The 24,895-nt window shown below is 46.2% G+C and overlaps 1 protein-coding gene across 5 annotated transcripts in view; it reads left to right on the forward strand.

Moving 5' to 3' along the window:
• The window catches only part of arvcfb (ARVCF delta catenin family member b), a 105,173-nt gene that overhangs the window by 14,710 nt on the left and 65,568 nt on the right, over positions 1-24,895 (forward strand). For 4 of the 5 annotated variants that reach the window (XM_041936507.1, XM_041936510.1, XM_041936509.1 and 1 more), the window contains exons 2-4: positions 16,519-16,677; positions 17,323-17,343; positions 22,808-23,448. In XM_041936507.1, the coding sequence (XP_041792441.1) occupies positions 16,519-16,677; positions 17,323-17,343; positions 22,808-23,448 (821 nt within the window). The remainder of the gene's footprint in view (positions 1-16,518; positions 16,678-17,322; positions 17,344-22,807; positions 23,449-24,895) is intronic. The other variant, XM_041936508.1, reaches the window with a different exon arrangement.

Here is a 24,895-nt window from a genome sequence, read left to right on the forward strand (position 1 = left end):
AATTGGCTCTATGTCCTGTTAGAATATATATTTGAAGACTTAAAGGATTGGGCTTGACCCTGCCCTGCAGTGTAGGTTTTTTCAACCCAAAGACAAGAATTCAGCGTCTACTCAAACATTTTGTTCACGGCAGGGTAGAAGCCAGCTGGGCCATCATCATATAGATGGATTTCAGTGGTGGAAATGAAACTAGAGTTGTTTTTGTGCCATAAACTGCAAAAGTAAGGGGTGGAAAAGACATGCTAATGCTGCTTGTGTGAGAGGGCTTCTGAGCTTTAAACCCATGCAGCCTGTTGATGGTTTGGGGCACACTACATGAGAACTGTGTGTTTTGGAAGTGCGAGGATGAGTTACAAACACAACTTTACCTCTGAAAATCAATTTTACTGGTTTACAGCATGTCGAACATGCTCACGTTTTGGTGAACGCTGAATTAAATGCATCAGTTTGCAGCTAATGAACACGAGCGTGAGCAGTTAATGATGCTCACACACTGTGTTTTACAGCACCCAGCATGCTGCCATGATTGGAATGAATATTTGAAGCAGTTTCATGAACAAAGCAGTGCAGATTCCAAATGAAAAGAATCTCACATTTTTATACGGGGTGTGCCTGCTGGGTCTGAAAAAACACGTTCAAACGTCAGCCACGTCGGCAACAAATTTGAATCGACACATCGAAGCAGCCGACCGGTCTTAGGAAATGTCTGCGAGCGATGATGATCACAAGAAATCATTAACAGAGGGTCAGACCACGAGCCAGCGGCTGCAGAGTTCCTCCACCCAAGTCAAACTCACAGCGTCGTGTAAAGGAACAGTCACCTTCAGTCCTCAACAACAAGCAGCAGGAAGTATCCAGTATTCATTGTGCTTAAGTATATATTCCACTCTGTAAAAATACTCCATTACAAGTAAAAGTCCTGCATTCAAAACCTCACTGAAGTCAAAGTATTCAAGTATCAAAAGTAAAGGTGTGCAGTGAAGTGCTCCCTCAGTGTTCTGCTGTGATGCTGCAGGTTTAATGTCACTGCTGCGTTCATGTGTCTGCTGCGTTTCACCGCTGGTGGATGTTTATGGTTGAGCTCATCTGAATTACTTCTCGTACTGTTGAGTACTTTAATCTACAGCGAACATCATATTCTATAAGATCATCATGTTTGCAGTGTCGCTGTCCTGTGAGAACCACGTACAATCTCCCTAAAGTCAACGTTTCCTGAGCTCAGAGAAACGGCCTGTTTTCATCTGCGTGACGATGCGTTTTACAGCTAATCCAACAAGTTTCTCAGCCCATGAAGGAACACTTCATTCTTCAGTTCATTAGAAAGGTTGGAGACACATGGTTTTCGCTGGACAGGAAGGTTGTTAAAAAATTGTAATCTGAAAAGTAGCTAGTAACTAAAGCTGTCAGACAAATGTGGTGGAGTAAAAAGTAAAGTATAAGTACCTTGTATTGGTACTTGAGTAGTTGTACTTGTGATGTGTGTAAACTTCACAACATGAACCGTGTGTCAGCTGTCGTGACATTACAGCACTGAGATGTTTGTCCCCCTGCTGCAGGCACATCCTCAATCATACGTAACCAGGAAAATGTCGATCGGCTGTTAAACACACAGATTTTGAATGAAGGGACAGTGATTTATCTGTGTGACTTAACTCAAAGACAGTTTTTCTTGCGCATCATGTATTGACACGAATGTCACCTCAAGAATTCAATATGTCCGTGGGCGGTGTTGTTTCCTGCGCGTGTACAATGTGCAACAGACCACCGCTGTGTATGAAGTTCACATTCCTGCTGAGGCATAGAGGAAGAGGACAGTGCTAAGGCCACAAAAGCACAGGATGTTAACATGTATTGTAGTTAATGCCGTTGGTGTCGGTCCAGCCCTCCAAGTCAGTTCCCTACGCAGTGCTTTTGTAACCTCTGCAGTCCCGTGTGAAAAGCTGACTAGGACCTTTTGAGAAACTTGCATATCTGCCTCTTTTCTCGCAGTGTGAAGCTGACAAAAAGCCCTGTGGTTATATTCCGTTTTCCCAGAGAAAGATTTGCTTTCGATTGTGTGCCTGCTTTTCTATTGCCAAAGCTGGCTTCTTACAGCTCTTTCTCAAGGAGGATTATTGGAAAAGGCTGTCACTGTCCAGTAAATGTTTTTTTTATACTCGCAAATAAAAGTGCTGTGACAGTGGCGTGTGTGTGTGCGTGCTCGGGTGCACGGCGGGGTGTGTTTGGCAGCTGCTGACAGAAATATCTTGCGAGAGAGAACATTAGTGCGTTAGCCAATATATTTAGACTTTGATTAAAGATGAGATGTTGGCCAGTCAGCCTTGTCCACCTCTGAAATGAAGGACGCTCCTCTGTGACCACAGCCAGTGAAGGTTTTTATGGTTATTATGACAATCATAAAAACCAATGTCTTACAGGGCAAATGAATCCAGCGTGGCGGGATTTTACTGAAGCGCTTGCGGATTCTCGGTCTGTAAACCCTGGAGCGAAAGCCGCCTCGCCCTGCTTTAAGGAGCTCCTCGCACCTCCAACTATTTCAGGATTCTTGCTTTATTAGAACATGTCAGTGAGTGATTTTTGCTGAAGATTTTCTAGCCAGTCTTCCTCCAACCCTAAAGGATTTGAGTGTGAGTCTATGCAGCACATGTATCTGGATCTGGATCTGTAGTGAGTTATTTCTGGGGTTTCCACTTACAAGCTGCAGAACTCATTGCACAGCAGTAAGAGTTGTTGAACGCAGCCCCCCCCCCCCGACAAAAGCTCTCCACGCAGTCGGCCTGGCTGCAGTCAGTCTCACACCCTCCAATCTATTTTAAGCCTTCAGACAGGGGCCCGCTCCCCCTTGAGTGGACCCCACTCTCTCTCTGTGTGGGCCAGAGCACGGGCCTCCCCTCACCCAACACATTTGTACTGTACGCACACACAAAGGAGCTCCTGCCAGCTCGTGCAAAGGTAATAGCCGAGGTAACCCTCCGGATGTGGTGCGGGGTCTGAGGAGCGCGCTCATTAAAGTTTGCTTTCTCACCGGAGAGTTGACATGTTGGTCAGGGCTGTGCTGGACTGTGCATACCACGCTCTTTTTAGTTTTGTGTAAAAGCTCATTTCTTTTCTTGTGTTATGAGGTAATGGACCATTGGTTTAATTGCAACTGCAACACTACCAAACTATACCAAGCTACACACATTCAGATCATCACTGATTTTCACTGACAGCTGGGAATGTGGATTATCTTATTGTCATTCTATTCCTGCATTTCCTCTGTTTTTTTTCCACATATAAATATGCATCCAAAGTTGTAATGATGGGAATACCAGTGTGCACCAGTTAGCCTGCCTTTCTTTATGGATTCAGCCTGCCAGGGTGGGGTTAGATTCCACAGTGGGCAGACAGCAGGAAAGCGACCAACACTATGTTTCCTTCCGTTTGCGAACAATTTGCCCAGCTCCCACTTTGCCCACAGTGCTATGGCAGTAATACACCACTTAGCCATTACAATAAGACAAACAAGTACCCGGGGTTAAGGACATTGTCCGTCCCCACTCTGTGGGTATTACTACGAGTTGTCGCAGCCTGTTGAGTTGGTATCATAACTGTTTCACATTCACAACAGTGTTTTAAGTTGATGTACAGTGCCTTTTGTCAGATGATATCCATCCACTCCAAATGGTAGGTGAAGTGTGTCATTTAGAAGAACTTTAGCAGATGGTTTGAATCTAAAAGTACCCATACAACAAGTTCTTATGTTTCCAACCACAAATGCACCACAGTGAGTAACATACTGTATCCTGGATTCAGGTTTCATCAAGGTTGCTGAACAGGCTTGGTCGCTGACCCTGGAAAGTACCCGTATTTTGGTCAATTAGGAGAGGGGGATGAGACTAAACTGATTTGGAGTGGCTGCACGGCATCAGAATTGTAGGTAATCAGATGGCTGGTGCTCACCGGACATCCTCCGTCTGACAGAGACAAAAACACACAAGCTCCTCAGTGTTCCTGATAATCACAGCTGTAGACAGGGAGGCGCGCCGGCTCCATCAGCTGCTGCTGCAGTCACTTCTTCTGCTACTGGACTGGCCTGAAGCAACACTCACTGAAGTGTGCAGTGACGACTGTTGTTCTTTGCGTAATTACTATCAGATTACCCACGTTCCCCTCTATTAAAATAGTTTCCTTGTGCATCTATTACAAAGTGGAGTCCGGAGATCCCTGAAGGATCCTCGAGGGGGTGTCAGGGGTCCCCACCAACATGAGCAATAGCTAAACATTTTCATTACTCACTCCAAATTATCCTCAGTACAGTCTGTGCAACTTTGACAATTTTAATCACACGTTTCCCTCCTTACAACTGTCATTCCCTAATGTGCTCTGTAGAAACTTCAGCAAATTGGTCTGTCACAGAAATGATCAAATGAGGGTGTGTGATGACTCCTGAGACCTCCCCATGTTGAGCCATATCGTTTACTGTCTAACATGGAGCTCAACCACATTTTCTTGTCTCTTCCGCTTCATCTGCTGCTGATTCCTTTGGCGACAGATTGTTTTTTGAGAAGGAAAATGTTAACACTGGTGACACATTGAAGGATAATTCCATTTGTTTCTTTTTTACAAATTGCGCTTTGTTTTTGTAGGTAAGGCCATCATTTCTGTTTTTTTCACCAAAGTAATTGCTGAGATCTGGGAGTACACAACAATTACAACAGTCTAAAACGTGATCAGATGGGATGTAAACAAGCCAAACGATTAGCAACATTATCTAAACCCTTTCATTTGAAGGTAAAATGGAGAGTTACTGCATCTGAAATGTTGCCAATCATCCCTCACTGCACAGCAGAACTGTGTGTGTGCCCTATTACAGCAAACACAGTCAGTTTGTAAACCGTAGCGGATGTTTAGGGATAGTTGGGCAATCATTTTGCTGTTGCCTTCATTTTCTTTCCCATAGAAGTTTGCCTAACCTGAGGCTTGGTGTTTAAAGTCTGTTGGATGGTGTGACTGCTTGTATTTCCTGCCCTGCCCAACATCGTTTTCGCACCGTTGACACATTCCCGGATCTCAGCAGCTAATTTGTTTAGTACAGTGTTGTCATTACCCATATGAATGATGGGTAAAGGTGCAAAAAGTAACAGCTAAGATGTAAAAAATCAGAATTATCCATTAATGTAAATCCATAATGTGAGTAGTCTCTGTAATATCATGAAATACTCTGTAGCTGTGTGGGTTTAGGATTAGGAGCAGCTCCGGCTGATGTCCCAGAGGGCTCTGAGGGGTTGGGCTGAGGCTTCCTTCCTGTAGGGAGTCATGTCTTCACCAGTGTTTGGATGATATCTGTCATCCAAACTGCCCAGAGCCATCTCTTAATAGGACAGTTTGGAGTCTGTGGGCTGTCGTCTATGCTCTTCCAGTTAAAGGCTATTTTGGGTCAAGATCCTGTTTACTGGATTCCTAAATTTTCAGAAGTCAGCATTTCCTGTTGCACAGAAAGCACTGAACAGCAGCAGCTGATGCAGGAGGAGGGGGTTGTTTTATCAGGGGGGAGGTGGATAGAGATGTTTGTGTGTGTGTGTGTCTGGTTGATTAAAGGCTGGGCGGGGGGTTAGCAGCCAGATGCTAGGCCTGCAGCTGGCTGGCTGAGTGGGAGGGGAGCTACACTGAAAGGCAGCGGTGCCAGCAAAGTGGGGCTTAGCCAGACACTGAGAGGAGATAATCCATATTTCATCTGCATCCTCCTCTTCCTCCCAACCACCTGCAGAGCAACACAACACAGACCCAGAGCATGAATAGTGCATGACACAGAAATAAAATTTGAGAAGCGCGAACGCTTGAGTGGAAGAAAGAGACGCCCTTTCAAATCCAGCACCTTGGGGAGCTCTTCAGAGCTCAGGAATGACTCTATTAGACAGTGAGATCCAACGTACCACACCCGAAAAAAAAAAAAAAAAAAACCCTCCACCCACAACCACCCACTCACCCATCCTTCTTATGCAGCAATGTAGCAGGCACCCCTTCAGTTTGGATCCAGCCAAAAGGCTTTACTGCGCATTCATAATATATACTCTTCGGAGCGCCCTCCTGATCATTCAAAATGCAGTTTTTCTGATATTTTTAATTCATCCTGCAAATGTTTGGGATGAAAACCGCCCTTCATAGTGAATGAGCCACAGCTTCAAAGACACTATTTATTTTTATAGCGTGGCTCCTGCTCAAAATGTTGTGCTTATTTAGCATGTGAAAAAAGACACGGCACCAAAACTATATTTCAGATATCTGCCTCGTTTAAATATTCATGATCAGCTTGCAGCTTTGAAAGTAAGCTTAAAAGACTCTCTTGCTTGCTCAGCCTCACGCACACGCACAGGCACACACACACACACACACACACACACACAGCATCAGAGCAAGGGCCTTGTCTGTTGTTTCTCTGCATTTTTATCCCCTACTCAATATTCAGAGGAAATCAGGTAGACTTGTTTCCATTAGCTTGTAAATGAGCTGTTGTTTTTTTTGCTGTGCTATTAATTTCTGATTAAGAATCTTAACTGCAACATAATGTCATCTGCAGCAAACCAATACAGATCCTGTTCAGATCCAATTTAGCCCTGTTTACCTCCGCCAGAAGCAGTGAAATACATTTGGTGTGGAAAAGGTGGCCTTGGCTGTCTCTCTCTCTCACTTGACTTTAGTGCTATTCAGTCCTCTTTGTGCGACTCAGACTCAACGTTTTTCACTTCCGACACCGCGAGATGAGAGGGAGCTCTGTCTTTGTTTTGGCGTTTTGCGGAGGTCATGGTGTCTGTGTACTCTGGTTGACCCGCAGATTTCAGATGTGCGGTAGTGTTTAGCGTTAAGCTCTGGCTCCAAACTGCTCAGAGTCTGAGGGACTGTGTTTATGTAGAGGGCTGCTCCCATCCTCTGTCATTATCTGACTGGAAACGACTGTCTGGTGCAGGCAAGGTTTTTCCTCTTCATCAAGCTAACGTCAAACATTTTATTAGCGGCTTTTCTGGCATCAGAACGGTAAGAATATTAATGCAGAAACACATAATTGGTTGAAATCAAGTGACAGTTTTGGTAAGTAATAGCTTGTTTCCTTTTATAATTGTAAATTGCATATTTTTTGATTCTGGGCTGTTGGATTGACAAAAACAAAACAAAAAAAGTTAGCCATGAATAAACAATACGTTAATAAAAGAGGTAAAAACAGGTCAATGCTGTAAATATATCTGGTTTGAAAATATCTTTCCTTGTTCCTTTTGGAAATTTGCTTTGCTCAGATGGAAGCGCTCACAGATAGAGGGCGCTGCACTGACCTGTCGTACCTTTCCTGCTCACCCACGCACACGGACACATATTCACTACACAAGGCCATCTGAGCAGCAAATGTAATATCACATTTCTTTTCATCTGACAGAGAGAGAATAATAAATAAAGTAACTGGGCCGTAGCTTAAGCCTCCTGATAGATTTATCCAGCTGCACGATGGCTCTTTTATGAAACGCGTATACGTCCAGCCACGCCTTATCTCACAACGCGGCGAAGGTTAGCAGTAAATCGGCAGGGATTTCTCCATCAGCCAGTTCTCGCGGCTCTTCCTCCGCCTCCGGCTCTGACGCCACGCCATTGCCCGCAAAATGAGCCTAATCCTTTACCAGGCGGTTGGCACAAGGCCGTAAAAATATCCCCAGAGGTGGGTTAATCACGTTTGACTGAGTGCAAATTTGAAAAGCGGTCACAGTTATTGTGATGGACTGCATTGGCTCTGCGAGGTGTTGTTCGCGTGCAGCGAGGGTTCTTCAGAGCAAGGTTCTGGTGGAGGTGCCTGGGGGCTCCAGGGCTCCCTCACAAGGTTCATTTGAAGGGAGTTCCTGTCAAAATGAGGAGTAGTTTAATTTGCCCCAGAACATCCAACTAGAGAATGCTTTAGAGTGCACGCAGTCACGAGTTTCAGTCTCACCTGTACGGCCTCCCGAGGCACTGCAGACATTTATACACTTGGAAGTAAATTATTAAAGGCAAACGAGTTCATAGGGTCTGTTTTGGAGTTCGTGACATAAAACAGCTTGTGAACTCTGAGCTGATCCTATGAAGTACGGTATGGTTTTGATGACATCCTGCCTTTCTCTTGTAGAGCACCCCCTGCACATCCCACCACCACAGTCCCAGAGGAGGACATTTAGTATCTTTCCTGAAACAGTAGGAGCTCCCTGCTAAGCCTGTTTGTACTCCTCTGTTATAGCTTCCCCAGGCTTTACTGTTTTCTACACAAGAGAGACAGAAAGAAAGCCAGTGATGGAGAGGCGGGGGGGGGGGGGGGGGGGGGGGGTAACTTTCGGTTAAACGGGAGACCCTGCGGCTGCACATGCAGACAGTTTTTGGAGAAAGGGTGTTGGGGGGACAGTAAGTGTTGCACTGGTAGCCTGACAGGAAGCGGAACATATGTCCCCTTTCCAACTCCCTAAATCTCCAGTAGACCTCACATGAACTGAGCTTCTGGCAAAGTCTGCCTCGCAGCCTCCTCCACATACTGCAGCCCCCCCCCAACCCCTCCGATCACCAGTCCTCTGACAGACTCATGCTGACAGTGATCCAGAGGCTGAGGGGAGGGGCGCTGCAAACAAGCCATCCTCCAGGAACCTAGAGTTGCGCCATCACAGCGAACCCACCACCACCCACCAACTGTCGGCCGCGGCCAGCTACCACAAATCTGCCCCCCCGGTGCTGAATTCTTCTCTCTCTCTCTCTCTCTCTCTCATAGCCGCGCCCGCTGTCCAAACAATCAAACCCTGGCCATGAGCGCTGACCTCTCTCCAAGGCTCATTGTTTTAGTTGTACTCTACAGGCTCCATGCGGTTTCTCCTCCTTTTGTTTTTTATTCATCCTCCTCCTCCCCCTCTCTCTGTCCCTTTGGCTACTTACTGAAAATGTGCACAACTTATTTATCTTCCTGCTGCTCGGGTTGCTGAGCGCTCCCATGAATTGCATGCCGGGAGTGACTTTCTGAATGTTTGACTCCTCATCTGACTGCGAGCCTTGAATTGCGAGGAAAACTTTGCGGTGTGTGAGACTCCATGTGTGCAAGTGTGTTCGCATGTACGGCAACTAATTGATAGCATCTGTGAGAAATTACTGAAGCTTTCAAAACATCTCTCTGCCAATTTGAACAGGAACATCAGCCTTTTCAGAGGTAGAGGTCGAATGCTGGGGTATCCGTATTTTGGTAGGTAGTCGGTTGGGCAGTGTGAAAATGTGATAATCTAGCCTCAGCTGCTTCTTTTTTCTTTTCTTTTTTCGGACGGGTGCTTGGTTGTGAGGCTCGATGGTGGCCTCCGTCTTTGAGGGTCTGAGCCTGTCAAGCGGCCTGGCTAACCCAAGTGTTGTCTGGGCACTGGTGCAAAGGAACAAAAGGACACGTCAATGGAGGGTGGCACGGGGGAGTGGGGGCGTAGACGGGGGGACTTCGGGGAAGAGGTAGAAAGAGCTGGACTCGGGTGGGAAATGATGGAGGCGTCTGAAACCGGGAGGCCAAGCGTGAAAGAGATGAGAGAGGGAGAGAAGCCCAGATTTGGCCCAGGATCAGTCACCAGAGAAGGAGAGATTAAGGTCCCATCATTCCCAGCTGCATCATCAGGGCTTTGGCCCTCTCCCCTGCAGTTATTTGTGTGCCTGTTTGTGCTTCACCCTCTAACAGTTGACTAGAAAGATTTTGGAAAACTGAGGTGCACAGAGATCACCGCCACACACTCCAACACGCGGTCAGCTGGACTTCTAATCATTCCACAGGGCTGGGGCCTCTGCCCACTGGTAACTGAGATGAGGCCTGCCCGGCTGGCCTTGGATACGAGTGAATGCTCCCCATTCTCGGTTTTCACCCTGGGAGAGCATGCAGTTTTGGGCCTGTGCCACGCATTGTCAGCCTCTCCAGTTCCCCTTCCTCTACTTGACTTCCCTTCTGCCTCCGTTCCATCCCACAAACAAGCCTTGTTTTGGCTGGCTGTTTGGATCACACGGCCGTGGTTCACAGTTGTTTTTTTTTTTGCGGGTCACCCCCGTGCACTGTGCTCTCACACGCTCCCTCGTTTTCTCTCATTCTCTTTTGAACCTCATCATGTGATTCCTCTGCCGTGGAGAGCTGCCGAGAGGGCAGGTGGTAGAAACAGAAGGGGCTGATGGGAAATTGGACGACCCAAGGTTAGCCAGGCGATCTTTGCTGGAGGATTAATTGTGTAAGAGCCATGTAATGATTGCTGGCATGTCTCCGGAGTGAAATCCTGTTAGTCACTGCACAGGGGTCAGGCTAAGACTGAGCATGTTGTGCATGTGTGTGTGTGCGCACGAGGAAGGAGGGTGGCTCTGATCACGCCGGTATGCATGACCAGGTGGCGATCTGACAGGTTCTGTTGTCGCAACCTCAGTACCTCCCTCCCACTGTGCTCAGACGGAGACATACATATCTAATTTCTGCTCACGGAGGTGGTGTAGGAGTGAGAGGGAAAATTGTCCTCGGGTATACCTGCAATAATTGACAAGAAACAAGTGGCGCTGATAATAAGAATAGCTTTATAGCTTTCATTGTCTCGTTTGGCTCCTCCACCAGTTAAAAAGTTTATGCTCTGTTGTAAAGGGTGACATTTGCAACCTAAAGACTGGTCCTGATCATTACTACACTGTATATATGGCTGAGTATTGAGCCTCAGTGTTTTAAGATACATGATATGAACAAATGCTGATACAGAACAGCTGCTCAGATTCATTTTGTTCACTCTATGATCAGACTATCTGTGATATAAGTAATAACTTTGCCTGTGTCAGACTCCATTTAGTTTCAGTCGGCGACTCAAACTGGAATGGATTAATATGTAAATATGTTCAGTCTGTCCAGCCTCTGACCCCTTCGCTCCCCACAAAGAAATGCCAAACTCAGCACAGCAGGAAATGAGGAGTTACCACGGCTCCCAAGAGGAACTTAGACTCAGGTGGATGCTGGGATGGGGGGGGGGCTGATGGTGGGCCTGAACGATGCTACCCAGCGGCGGCAATCACATCAAGTGACAGGCAAGGCAGCAAAAGAATTAGCAGAGCGCTGGCAGCTTAAGTACACTGTTTGGATTAGACAGCATTAAACGTTTGAGAACTTTGTTCTTTTGTTATATGAAAAAAGGGTTTGTAGGAAAACATGTTCATATTCCCCAAGATATGGTGCTGTAAAAAACTATTATTTTGGTATTGATACAGAAACTTGGATACGATATTTTTTTGGAAGCAGTGCTGAAAAAGGAAACGTCAGAGTTTGAGCAGCAATGCCAAAATGAGGTATTTTGGGAACATAAAATATTTAATTTATTTGTCTTATATAGCTCATGGAACATTGAACTACATTAGGGTCCCCTGCCAGGATCAAACTGTGGTTAAATGTGTGTCTTAAGCACTAGGACACACTCTTCTGTCATATAACAAAACACACCAACCTGCTCAGCGTAATAAAATGTAGCCTGAATTTTTTGAAAACTTGAAAGGTTACCTGACTAAAATGAGCGTTACGAATCTGATGAAGATGTTTGTGTCATCGGTGCTGCAGACACATTTCAGCCTGTAGTTTTGAGCTCTAATACTGTATGTTTCCTCCACGTTGCTAATTCTACCACAACAGCATCAATAAATGCATGCACTGTTTTTCACTCTACACCTTGGACCCCTGCTGTGGAGATGAGTCATTCTCTTAACTCTGACTGAAGTTTTCTTGTTGTTGTTCTGTCCTGGGGGAAGGAAGGGCCCTTATCTGTGTACACTCTCTCCTCTCCCATCATTTTACTCTATCTCGCCATCCTCAGACAACACTGAGCAGCTTATTGAAGGCGGATGATGAATGGGTGTGGATTGATGGCAGATAGCAGGCTGCTGCTAATTGACACCGCTGTATCACTTCATCTCCCGTCTTTGTATTCTCTCCCTCCTCCTCCTTTTCTTTTTCACGGCACAGCAATCCATTACGGTCCAGATTAGTCGCTCTTAAGGAGCCATATGTCCCCGCATGATCTATTGTAATGAAATATACTCCACAGGAGATTGCTCAGGGGCTCTTTTCAAGGGTATTGTTTTTTGGGGAGGCATTGATCGTGGTGTTGAGTTATGGAAGAGCACCAGTTCTGAAATCTCTTCTCGTCATCGGCCTGATATACACAATGTTTTAATGTAGTTTAATGTGATCCAAAACCAAATACGAGCACACTCCAAGCTTCATCCATTCAGGAGTTAGCCAGTGTAATAGTCTCCTCTGTCTTGGCATTGATCAGGAAGGTGAAGTCTTCCTCACGCTGCTACTCAAAGCCAACCACGCCAGAGTGAATAAAGTGCAGGTCGTACAAATCCCTGCACCTCCTTCAGAGCCAAATTCTCGTCGGTTTGACGCCTCAGCCTCTCCGCTACCACGAGCTGCACAGGAGTGATTTAACTGGCAAAGCTCCTTTCTGCTTGTCAGATGTGAGGTCCAGCTCTTGGCAGAGCTTTTTAAGCCAGGGAAGGAGGCAAACATTCTTGTCGCTTTGTTATTTACTTGGGCTCAGGAACCCTAAGGTGTGTTCTTTTCTCCGGATAAGGCTGATCCTTAACAGATAGGCTTGCCTGGACTTATAAAAGCTTGTGTTTTGTATTCTGTTCCAGGTGCTCTTAGTATGTTTTTATCCTCTTTATCCTGGTTGGACTGGTTTGCCGACACACACTTTCACGCAGCCGTGGTCGTTCAAGGGAGCAGGTGCATTGAGATGTTCTTCTCAAGGGATCCTCAGCTGTTTTTTAGCTGTGAGAGGCTTTTCCCTTGTTTTCTTGATCCTGTCAATGGGAATTTTAACTTACAACCATTGGTTCATAAGCTCACCTATCCAACCTTAATGAGGTTTCCACTATTCCGCCGGCTAACCACTTCCACAAAATCTGCATGTGCTCGACCCCCCCCCCCCCCCCCCCCCCCACCACCCCTTACTACCGTCTCCCTCGTACCTTTCTGCCACTTTATCATTCATCTCATCCATTAACTCTCTGTGCTCCACTTCTCACGCCCTTGACTAAAGGGTATGCTTCCCTGAGTCTCCTCGACTCAGAATCAGCTTCGTCTTCCCCCGGGACCAGGAGACGGCCGCGCTAGCCCACGGCCAGACGGCTTTTAATCATTTATTTAGGGGCTGTAAAGTCGAGTTCAACTCCGCTCTCTCCCTTAGTGCTCGCAGAAAGGCGAAGGAGAGAGCGAGGAGAGTGAACGAGAGACACCGCATTAAGCTTGGATCAAGAAGGCAGTTTGTCAGCGAGTCTCTGAGGATCCCTCCCTCCTGTCTGTCTCTCTGTCCACTGTGTGTTTTAAAGAAGTGTAGGACAGCGCTGCTTTTATTACATATCGCTGTTTTGACGGCGTCTCCTCAGGGTTCACCCAATGAGCCTTCAAAGGAAGGAAACATCATAGCAATGTGGCTAATTTGTCCAGATTCCATTAGCGGAGAGCTGAAGAGGTGGAGTGTTCACTGTGAATGTGCTTACTTAGTACGGATGCCATACGTGCATGTCAGTGCCCATGCACATACACACACATCGCATGACTTCATCATCTTAATTAAATTTCCTAATGAACTATTGTCTTTCAGTTGTTTTCTGTGGAGTGTTCCAAAAGAGACACGACATTGTGAAGAAGAAGTGTTTTTCATTGGAGGAATGAGACTTGTAGCAATGTGACAAGGTGGAGCAAAGGTGCAGCAGTTCAATTTTCAAGGTCACTGAATTACCTGTCAAATTGCAATGGGCGGCCAAAGAGTGACAGGGGCCCTGGAAAGAGCATGTATACCCCGACAGACCTTGAATTTGTCTGAACCATGCCTTACTCTGGTTGTTAAATTCACTTCCATGTGGCATTAAAAACATTGTACCTTTTTAAATTAGTACCCAGAGAGTTTGCAAATAAGGTATCCATTGTTTTCAGCACCGAGTGCCACCGGGTGTAATTCACATTTATAATTGAACAGAACAAGGAAGTTGATTGGAGGCAACTAATCAGCACTGACCTTTTCTGCATACCATTAGAAGGCCCTTCCCAGCAGAGCCATGCTGTGTAGCCTGAGGTCGGTCATAAAAAAACGTAATTTCCTCAGCTCAGCCATGGTTGTGTGTAAATAAATGCATCTCTTTCCATGCACCAGATAGCCTTCGCACTCATTAACCCCAATAACGGGACTTTCTCCAAGTATAATGACCTAACTCAGCTCAGTTCAGAGTACTAATTGACTCTTAGTTACTTAGAGTGGAGCAGGTAAATGAAGAAAGTTTTCATTTGCTTTGTGTTGCTGAAGGAGGTTGTGCATACACCAGAAACAAGGGCGCAGGGCTGCTGACACCCGAGCAGGGAGGCTGGGGGGGTTGTGGGAATAGGGGGGATAAAAAAGATTGTCAACGTAAAAAGTGCAAACTTTTGACTGATCAGCAAGAGAGACTGGAGATCAATGAGGACTGTACGGGGCTTTGAAGCCTGAGAGGAGTTGGCCAATCAATGAAAAGCTGTTCACTTGTTAGTGCCTTCCAAGACATGGAGAAAACAAGCAGTCTCCCTCCATCAGGCGCCGCCTGTAGTGTTTCAACAAAACAGTGCAGAGCAACAGTAAAGCTTTTCCTCTTGCTCCCTCCTTGGCCTTCACTCTGTATCTCCCTCCAGCTCGGGGTAATTGGTCAGACATATACAGTCTGCGTGGTTCAGTTGTTTTCACTGGTTTTCTGCACGAGGTGAATTTGCAAATAGCTAAAGATAATTGGGGGTTTGGGGGGGGAAATTAAGGAGATTTTTTGTTTTTCATAGCTTTGAACTTTTATTTTTGGTTTAAGATTAATAGGGGTCAAGAAGTTTGTGAAAAAACTGCATTTTGAGCATATATTGGTTGGTGTTTGAAATGGCAAGTTGAAGGAACAGGAAGTGCACACAATAGAGATGGCGTGTCAAACACCCTGAAAAAAGTCCATAGGCTCAGTTACAGCTATCTGAGCTAAGTGTATATAAGTAAATATACAACTCCCACCTTCCTCTTTTTCCCCTTGAAGAGAGAAAAAACTCTCCTCCAGCTCCCTCCCTCTCCGGCCTCCCCATTACTTTCGATTTCCTCTCCCTCTCTTGGCTCCGTGCTGTTTTGGTTATCAATGATTGCCTCAAATGCCTTCCTTCCCCTCTCCATCACGAGAGCTGTAATTTTGTCACACTCGTGCACAGCGGCGGGCCACGCCGGGACGTCGCCCCTCCGACCACTGGCTTCATATCATTTTCCATCAGCAGGAAATGCAGCTGGAGGCGCACACTTCTCACGCACTCACACAGGGTCAGGTGGGGTGCGAGGGACTCTATACTCACGTTCACCCTTAGCCCGTGGACACTTTTTCTTCAAATCCATGGCCTCCCAATGAAATATGAATCAAAAACATTCCTCCAGGCTTTTGCTTGCCTTGAAAGAAGCTTTAACTCAATTCGAAGTCTCAGGAGGTGAGGAGTTGCTCGCTACCCTGCACTGCAGTGTTTGAATGTAACATCAGGGCCGAATAAATCATAGACTGTCAGGACAAGAAAGAAACTAGACAAACTATATTTTTAGTGTTTTTCTTGTATACCATATTCTCATTGTCAAGAGTGTGTGCACTTAAAGATGTATCATTTTCAGCGTTATGTTTTGTGGACCCTGGTCTCGTTGCATAGCGAGGTGGAAAGTAAGGCAGGTGGATGGGCTTGTATAGCATCCCAGTTTGGCATGGTCATGGTTTTTCCCCTACTGTAGCACTTCTCTAGCCTTAACCATAGTTTATTGCCTGTTCATAACCACTATATTGCAGAACCACAACCTTACTTAAGTTTTTTCTTTGTCTTATTTTGGTTTTTTCTTTTTATTGTTTTTTTTTTTGGTATTTTTGCCTTTATTGTCAGTAAATAATACTGTATTTGCCATATGCAGATACTGTAGTAATATATTATTTTCATCAGTATATTATCTACTTGGATGGATTCAATATATTTGCCAAAATGAGTCAATAAATGATGGCAGTGAATTTTCTAAATATTATCAATTTTTGGAAATGTTCTTTCATCTTTGCGGTGATTGTCATTCTGCACGTGTCACGTTTGCTTATTTTTCTATCATAAACACCTTTCATTCATCTCCTCGTCTCAGTGTATTTTACTGCTGTTATTTTACCCACATTATTATTCATGTACTGTGTTTCACACTTTCCTTCCCTGTAGTTGATACCTGAGTGTCGCATTGCAAACTGTGGGTGGCATTATATTTAATACCCTTCATTTGCAATGTTCTTATTTATGCTCTATTTTTCTCTGCTGGATTCTAATGTAATTTGTTGTTGCGGTGGCCCAATTAAAGTTCCATCTTGTCATATATCTATTGGAAGATTACCTGGATGGATTTGCTGTTTTTCTCCACGCTGTCTAACGACTGATGATAAAATCTATCCGTTAATTCCTCGATGCCTAACTTCTCCTTTGCCCCTGTTTTGCAGGAGCAGAGCCCCAGCAACGCCACATCCCTGGCTATGATGCAGGAGCCGCAGGAGGTGGTGGAGGAGACGGTCACCATAGAGGAGGACCCCGGCACCCCCACCTCCCACGTCTCGGTGGTCACCTCTGATGATGGCACCACACGGCGCACAGAAACCAAGGTAAGACGCCATGGCGCACTCAGCTGGATTTCAGTCTGCTGGCAGAGGGTGGCGCTCATTCTGTAAAATGAGTGATGGAAATGAAATGAATAAATACCAGAAAAAGAGCTCTGTATACATTTGTCTGTTGTGAAACATACAGTATTTTCACAAGTGTATTCATGTCATAAAGATATTTGATGCTGTTAGGTGTTAAAAAATGCAAAGTTAGAGAGTTAGCTGTGACCAGCAGGAGGAACTGAAGCCCTTTATATTATCTGCTGCGCACAGCTGATGTTCAGCCTGGTACCTGTCACACATGAGCAGGACACCTCAGAGCAGTGGCATTGTTGTGGCACAGAGATCACGTTGAGCCCCCCACCCAAAAGTCCTTTTGATCCATTTCAGTATTGCTACAAATTGTGGTTCTGGATTACCACTTCCAAACAGCACGGTACTGTACCTCCACTCCCAGACTTCCACCTAAAGAACTCTAAATCCCATAATCCTACATCCCAAAGTGGTTTCATCTCCCTCTCACGGCTTTACTTATTTGATTATTGTGTTATTATGAGCCAGACTCCCCTTGTGTTCTCCTACTTTTGTGCGTCTTAAAAGCTCTTTTGTTGATTTGTCCTCTGCTGTGTTCTGTTGTTTTTCTGTAAGGACTTGTCAACTAACGTGAAGGTGAGTGGACCTTTATACCACTATGGCTTTTCCCACTGCGCCACCATTTTATGTGTGCCCATACAGGCTACAGCAGCAGTATGCAACACAGTCTGCTTCATCACAAGCCAAATAATACTCCAGTCTGTACTGAAGGACTTCTCAGTTCACTGCTTGTTGCTTCCACCTTCTGGGATAAGACCCATCCTCTCTTTATTATTTCTTTTGCATGGTCTTCTGGCTCTCTTTATTTCTCTCTTATAAATTCTATCTTACAACATCCCTGATTAACATTATAGGAGGTACAAAATACCACTGCTCAGTACCAATGACACGTCATACGTCCCCATACATAGTAATGCTGACATGAGATAGAGAGTGTCCTTAATTGGAAATTGGAATTTTGCAATTACATCCTGAGGACTCACCTTAAACCCCTCTGTCAGGAGTTATGATTCCAACCTTTTAGAAACATGGTAATTATTTAAGATGGGTTTTTATTTGTGAGTGCTATGAATGACCCTGGCTCCCCGAAGTGATTTGCAACCATTTTGAAGACCCCCATACTAAGAAATGATTTCAGGTGGCATCAGTCGTGTTTTTCAGTTGTGGGAAGCAGAATATTTTCCTCTTGGTGTCAGGTTGGGGTTTTGAAGAATTTCAATGTGTGCCTGCTCATTGTGTTTTCGAAGACAATTTGAATTCCTCCCTTTGTCTGCACGTAGAAGAATTCCCACCAGATTCCGCACCAGTTTTCCATCCGGCGAATCAACGACATCTGAGGAGGGATGGGGGGTTGGAAACGCTTCCTTGTCGCTTTTGAGACACACCCTGAAAGATAAGCTTAGATTGCAACGTTTTGCAAGGGATTCGGACGCGAGCGTTGCAACAGTGGGCCGCTGCTGCTGTCGGCTTCCAGAGGAGCGGAGAGCGCTGTGTGGAGCTCCTACTCTAGGGACTGTGAAACTGTAATTAAAAAGCCTGGTCTAATCCCTCATCAGGGAGGGCCCATTGCCCTCCAGCTTGTTTACTGCGAGGGGATTGGCCACACACACTCACTCGCACTCACATGATTTTATGCCTTCATACACAGAACTTCTTAGGGGTAACACACACAAACGTGCAGTAAAACAGCACTAATCAAGGGCTTTGCTGCTGAGGAAGGGAAGAGGAAGGACGCTCCTTTAAAGGGCCTGCACCCTGCTGGGAGGAGAGCGTTTTCTGGAAGTCACTTTCAGGAGAAAAGCAGATTAACGTTCAGGGTGAACTTCTGAAAGCGTCTCGGCGGTGGTAAATGGATCCAGACCCATTCGAGAGTTTACTCAAAGAAGCCCCTCCGCTTGTCTTCCTCACTTTTTCTCGGTCTTCTTATCCTCTCGGCATCTCCTCTCCCTGCCTCACTTTCATGTGTTGTTTTTCACCCTCTCTCTTTCTCTCTCTTCATTGCGCAGCAACTCACAGCTTTATTTATGTGCTTATCTGTTCTTTTGAACTAGCGTCTTGCCACACTGTCTAATGCTAACACACTCCTTTCCCTTGATGGTTATCCCCCTTCTCACCGCTGGAAGATGAAACACGGAAGATTCTCCCATCTTCCTGATTTGCAGGCAAAAAAGTTTTTTCAGCGGTAAACATGTTTCGAGCTGATTTAGCATCAGCAATATTACTAGTTAGAACACCGGGACAGAAAAAATGGCACCAAGATGTACCAACTGTATATGAGACCGTCAGCAAAAAGATACGGGAGCCCTGTTGTGCACACATGGCAAGTTTCAGGCGACAGATTTGGTTAATGCACAACGTTTTTCACACACAGTCAGAAAATGAGTGGCCTCTCAATAGCAGATAACTGCTGGTTCTGTTTACATTTTCAATCAATTCAACTCAAAGTGAATTGGCCCAGACCCTGAACGCGAGTACGAGTCTGAGCACACGTACGCGCTCAATTAGATCCACGTCTGTCCTCCCGTCCCAGCGTGCCATGCTTTCCCCTGGCCATCGTCCAGCCCTCTTTTTTCCTGCTGGCAGACGGTCTGTACGGAACACCAGCCATGTAAGAGGAAGAGCTCGGTCGGGCCAATAAAAGCAGCATCCTTCCTCTTTCCTCTGAGCTAATGAGAGTCGAGGCAGACCCCACAAACAAATAAAAGCACTTTCACTGGCCTGCGCACACCTTGAGCAGGTAGGAGATAGTTTATCAGGCACAGCTGTGACAAATGAAGCGTCGCTGTCGAACAGAACAGAATAAAGAACAGAAACTTCCTCTGCTCAAAGTGCGTCACTTTCTTTTATTCCAGACGCTCTCTCCCTCAACTTCAGCAAGCGCTTTTTAAAAATAGCTGCTGGAGCACAGCGAGCACAGTCCCATAGCCTCTCTCAGATTCCATACACCTGAATGTAGTGAATGTAGCCTAACAGTGAGCGAGGCCATGCAGTGCATGTACTGTACATCCATGCTTAATGAAATTCAGTGCAGCGTACTGAGAGCTCCACCCACCCATCCCTCCAACTTTAGGTGACCAAAGTGGTCCACACCATCACCCGCTGCACCTGCCACCCAGTGATGGTGACTGACAGCTTGTTAGCGGAGTCCAGGCCTGCCACCCGGACCCCAACCCCGGTCTCCATCTCGACCCCCACCCTGCGGGAGACAGAACCTGTAAAGGACGCGGAACCCTGTGTGACTGTTGCTGTGCTCTCCCCTCCCCCTGCCTGCCTCCCTGTTCCTCTAAGATCAGGTTTTACAGTGGCCCACATTTAGCAACTTAGACTTTCTAGCATTGTGGAGTAACTAGTAATTTCTACTTCTGTCATGTTTGCAGATGCTCTTTAGATGGGCTGGAAGTGAACCACTGGCTTCACTATCCCCAATTTCTTTAACATCTGAATTACTACCACATCCTCCCCCACTAACCCCCAGCCACTGTGTCCGTTTAAGCGCTCCATGAAGTGAATGCCACAGAGGTCGTGAAGCCTGTTACAGTGCTGTAAAGTGGACACTTTGGCGCCTGCTGCCTTTCCCTCCATTTCTAACAGTTTGGTAAACAGTTACGGGCTGTTTCTGACTCCCTGCGGTTCTTTCAAACACTTATCACTACAGCTGTGACTTTCCAAGCATGGACACACACGTATAAATCTATAGTGTAGTATTTCACATGTGCAGATGCTCACACTCTCCACCATTTTAGCAATTCTCTTTAAGCCCTGTTTACCCCGCTTCAGCGTATTTCAGACGCCCCCTTTTGAAATGCAGGTCCCTCACCCCCCCCACCCCCCGTTTCCCCTTGCGTGACGGTTTAACGCCTTGTGAACTTGAGCGTACATCAAAGAGTGTTTGAAAACTGTGTGATGGCTCCCTTTGCAGCCCTCGCAAATTGCCTAAAAAGCTGTGTTAGTACAAGGCAGCTGGGTATGTCAAGGCTGGGAAGCTGTAGCATTCAGCGCGCTCCCCCCTCGGCTCTGACAGGCAGAACAGAGAAGAATAAAATATGGCGATAAATAAGAGGTGATAAAATTACAGCGTTCTGCATTCATTCAGAGCTTGCTGACATTATCCTCCTTCTGGAAGGCTGGGGTTCCCTTGTGAAGCAGAGTCTCTCAGGAAAATCAATAAAGCCTGTCAAAAAATAAAGTCGAACTGTTATTTAATAAATGACATTTATTATGTTGATGTAATCGCTCTGACATTCAGCTCTGACCCCTACAATCCCCATGTGGTCATAACAGGAACACCAGAATAGCCCAGTTTGGGTTCTGCCATGGCTTCCCACTGTGAATCAAGAGGACTGAAGTGAGCCTATTATTCCAAGGTCATACATATACTTCAGCTAATGTGAATCAAGCAAATGAGCTCTTTATTTTTAACTGTGCAAAGCCAAGGCGGCCTGGCATCAGAAACAAACGTAAATTACTCAGTGATTACTTTGAACATGGAAATGAACCTTGGCGTTCCTGAAATAGGCTTTGTTATGTAGCTCGCAGTCAGGGTGTAATCAAGAAACAAGGCCAGTGAAGATTTCTATTTGTTTCAGACAAGTTAATGAGGACGCCGTGTTGAACAACCGGTCTCTTGTTTGTGCTCGTGCTCTTGGCACCCTCCTCTGCAGAGAGGGTTAATGCTCCGTTGTGGTTTCTCGATATTGTTACATGCCTTTGCCCACTCCTGATTAAAATCTAAATTATGGCATTGATGGGAAAATAAGGAAAGCGTATTACAATTAGGAGGGCCGGTGTCAACATTAAACCCATCAGCGGTGGGAATGAGCGGAGCGTTTTTGTTTTCTTTTTCCCAAGAAATTCAGATTGGCAGTCCACGCTCATCAAGTGGGAATGAACCTCTCCGCAACACCTTGTCAGGCACAACATGAATTGCATCAGAGCTGCACCCCTGCAGATGACGATTAATTTTCATCAACCTCATTAATTTTGAAGATGAATTTATAGCCGTGGACAAAATAGCCAATTATCAGCCACAGCAGAATTCACTGGGCAGCAAATTGGTTTCTGTATGGGCGGAGAGCCCAGGGAGGGAGGGGGGGGTTGCTGTCTGTAATTCTCCTGTCAGACAGCCTCAGAGACAGCAGAGGAAGTAGAGTTATTTAGCTATAGGATGAAGTGAGCGTGAGAGATAGATACATGCAGGTCCTTCAGCTACAGTGGGATGCTACCCTGCTCCCCCGGGGGATAACAGGAATCAAGGTCCAGTGGAGCTGTAGCAGTTCAAGATGACTCTGTTAGAGCACAATCCAGGAGAGTGAGTCTACCAGGACAGGATCTGTTGAGCCAAATCGGGTTTAGATTTGGCTCAACAGATTATTATAGCACGTGTGCTGAATTTTTCCACTTTATGATTTCCGGTAACACCAGTCGGTGGCATGATCTTATATAGCTGTGTTGGTTTTTGATTAATGTATAATTAATGAATGCATAATTGATTCACATTGGTCTGCTGGGTGAAAGCTCTGCGCTGTGGATGATGGTCCTGCAGCAGCATTAATTATGATGTTGTAGGAGCCCCAGTTGGTGATGTGGGCATTACAGTTGGATATTGGTCAGTTAGTATCTGCCTCCTCTACAACAGAGCTACCTGCCTCCAGCCAGTATTACTCCCAACCAACATCAGCATCACAACCACCTGTATATGGTCTTAAGACTCTTTAAGAGCCCATGATTTTATGAAACCTGATTTTATTGGCCTCATAATGCACTACAACACTCACCAGGGTTGAAAAATGTAATTGAATTAACACAAACTGATGAGTTTTCCTCTGCTTGAGGGTTGAAATGCATGTTTTAATCTGGACACCGGGAGTCAAAGATTTATTTTTCTCGTTGATCTTGTTTATCTGTTTGCCTCTTTCACCGTGTGACCTCCTAACACAGCCGGAGAAATCCAAAAAATCTTTGTTTAGTGGACAGCATGGTTTTCTGTGTGTGCATAGCCTGAACGTGACGTATCCACATGCTCCCCTGTTCCCCTCTGCAGGTGACTAAGATGGTGAAGACGGTGACCACACGGACAGTGCGTCAGGTGCCCCTGGGCCCCGACGGCTTGCCCCTGCCTGAGGGCTCATCCCCACTAGGCAGCTACACCGACTCCATCGACCGGCGCTACATGAAGAACGGAGGTGACCGCTTCATCACGCCTCAAGCAACCTCCACCCTGACGCGCTCCTACAACAACTCCTACAACGATTCATACGGCGAGACACCCGAGAGCCAGTACGTTCGCCACTATGGCCTGCACGATGGCTACGCCGATTTGACAGACAACTACGGCAGCCTGTCACGCGGCGTCAACTTCCGGCCGCCGCGCTACCCCTACCTGCCCAACAGCTACCGACCGGAGAACAGCTACACGCTGCCTATTCGCAAGGATGACTATGGCCATGTGGCCCAGCCCCAGGTGCCTATGGGTAGCAGCACTGTGGATCTGAACCGCTCGCAGCCAGAGCGTTTCCAGCCCGAGCCATATGGCCTGGAGGACGATCGGCGCAGCCTGGGCCCTGAAGAGGAGGAACCGTACGAGCTGGAGCCTGACTACTCCACCGCCAACCGACGCACCCTGCAGGGCGCCAACCGCGGTCGCACCCACCGGGAACCTCTTCGCGACGGGCCTCGAGTCAGGTGAGGATAAACGCAAAAAATTCAGAATGTAGAAGTTTGCTGTTCAGCAGGAACGCATCATCTGCTATTCTACCTCAGAGCAAAGCCATTACACAGATAAATCTGCATAACAGTTGTTTTTATACATCAGTACCTGGTGTTAATACTTAAAAACCTGACAGAGTGTGCTCAAGGATTCATCTGACTGGATCTTTCCGGAGATAATGGTTTCATGAAGGTGTGCGAGTTCATACAGTATACATGTTCTTCTTTTTATGTCGGACAGTGAGTTCTTGTTTAAATGCATGAGCGCAGACTGTGCTTTGACATGAGAGGAGATCAGGCCCGTTGAGATGAGAGGGAATAAAGAATACTTGTCTTGTTCTCGCCATAAAAAAGACTACATTACACCGTGCGCAAGTAAACAGATGTCTCCTCTCCTTGAGCAACTTGCTTGAGAAAGGAAGCGAGGAAAAACAAGCCTTTGATTGCCATTTTCCTGCAAATGGATAGAGAACACGTGTTTGCGTCAGAGGTAAAGAGGCGGGAATGATTTGAGAGGGAGGGGAGGATAGAGGGGATGGAGGGAGAGTGAGAGCGGATGGAAGCCTTTTCTCAGTTATTTCTCAGAGCCTTTCCTTTTTTTTCCAACCTGTGCTGAGATGAGTGTAACCCCTGGCACCAGCAGGCAGAGAGAAAACGCCTGTCAGCCTCCAACAATAAGGTCCCAAAGTGGACTCTTGTGTTCTAATAGCTTCCAATCATTTCATTGCCACCCAAAGGGGGGCCCGGAAAAAATGTCCACCCTCGAGTAAAGTGAAGCAGGGGTTTGAGGTTGAAATTGGAGGGAAGTGCTTTTTAAAGACTTCTTTTTGAGCGCTGATCTGTAGCAGAAGGGTATTTCAGTCCTCTGCACTTTTCTTTCAACGTGAGGGCAAAGTGTTCGGGCCCAAAGGTCTAAAGGAGCAGAGCCGAGGTGGTGGAGAGGCAGGAAAGAGCAAGACAGGAAAGACTGTGTATGTGTGTGTGTGTGTGTCAAAGGTGACATCCAGTCTAGGTTTCCCAGCTTCTTGACAGCGCATACGTCTTTGGACCCTTCTTAAACACACAAACACATTCATGCATTTTGCAGCTAGCTTCATTTAAAGGTCCCAGCAGCAATGTGCACGAGGCACGAAAGAGCAGATGCCCAATCAGACTCTCTGTCTTTACACACTTTTGACTTCACTCTGACACTCATAGCACAGTCTCTCTCTCTCTCACACACACGCACACACACACACTCAATAAAAATCCACATCTTCAGAAAAAGAGTCACTCCCCCATCCGCCTAGTGAGAGGCGTTTGCTGTGACAGGCAATTTGTAGCCTGCCTTACATGTGTCACAACACAGCCCCAACAGCCACATACACCCCATCAGACACACACACACACACGAGCTGGCGCGCACACACTGACAGCTGCTAAC

This window comes from Chelmon rostratus, chromosome 5 (genome assembly GCF_017976325.1).
Source record: "Chelmon rostratus isolate fCheRos1 chromosome 5, fCheRos1.pri, whole genome shotgun sequence".
Classification (NCBI taxonomy): domain Eukaryota; kingdom Metazoa; phylum Chordata; class Actinopteri; order Chaetodontiformes; family Chaetodontidae; genus Chelmon; species Chelmon rostratus.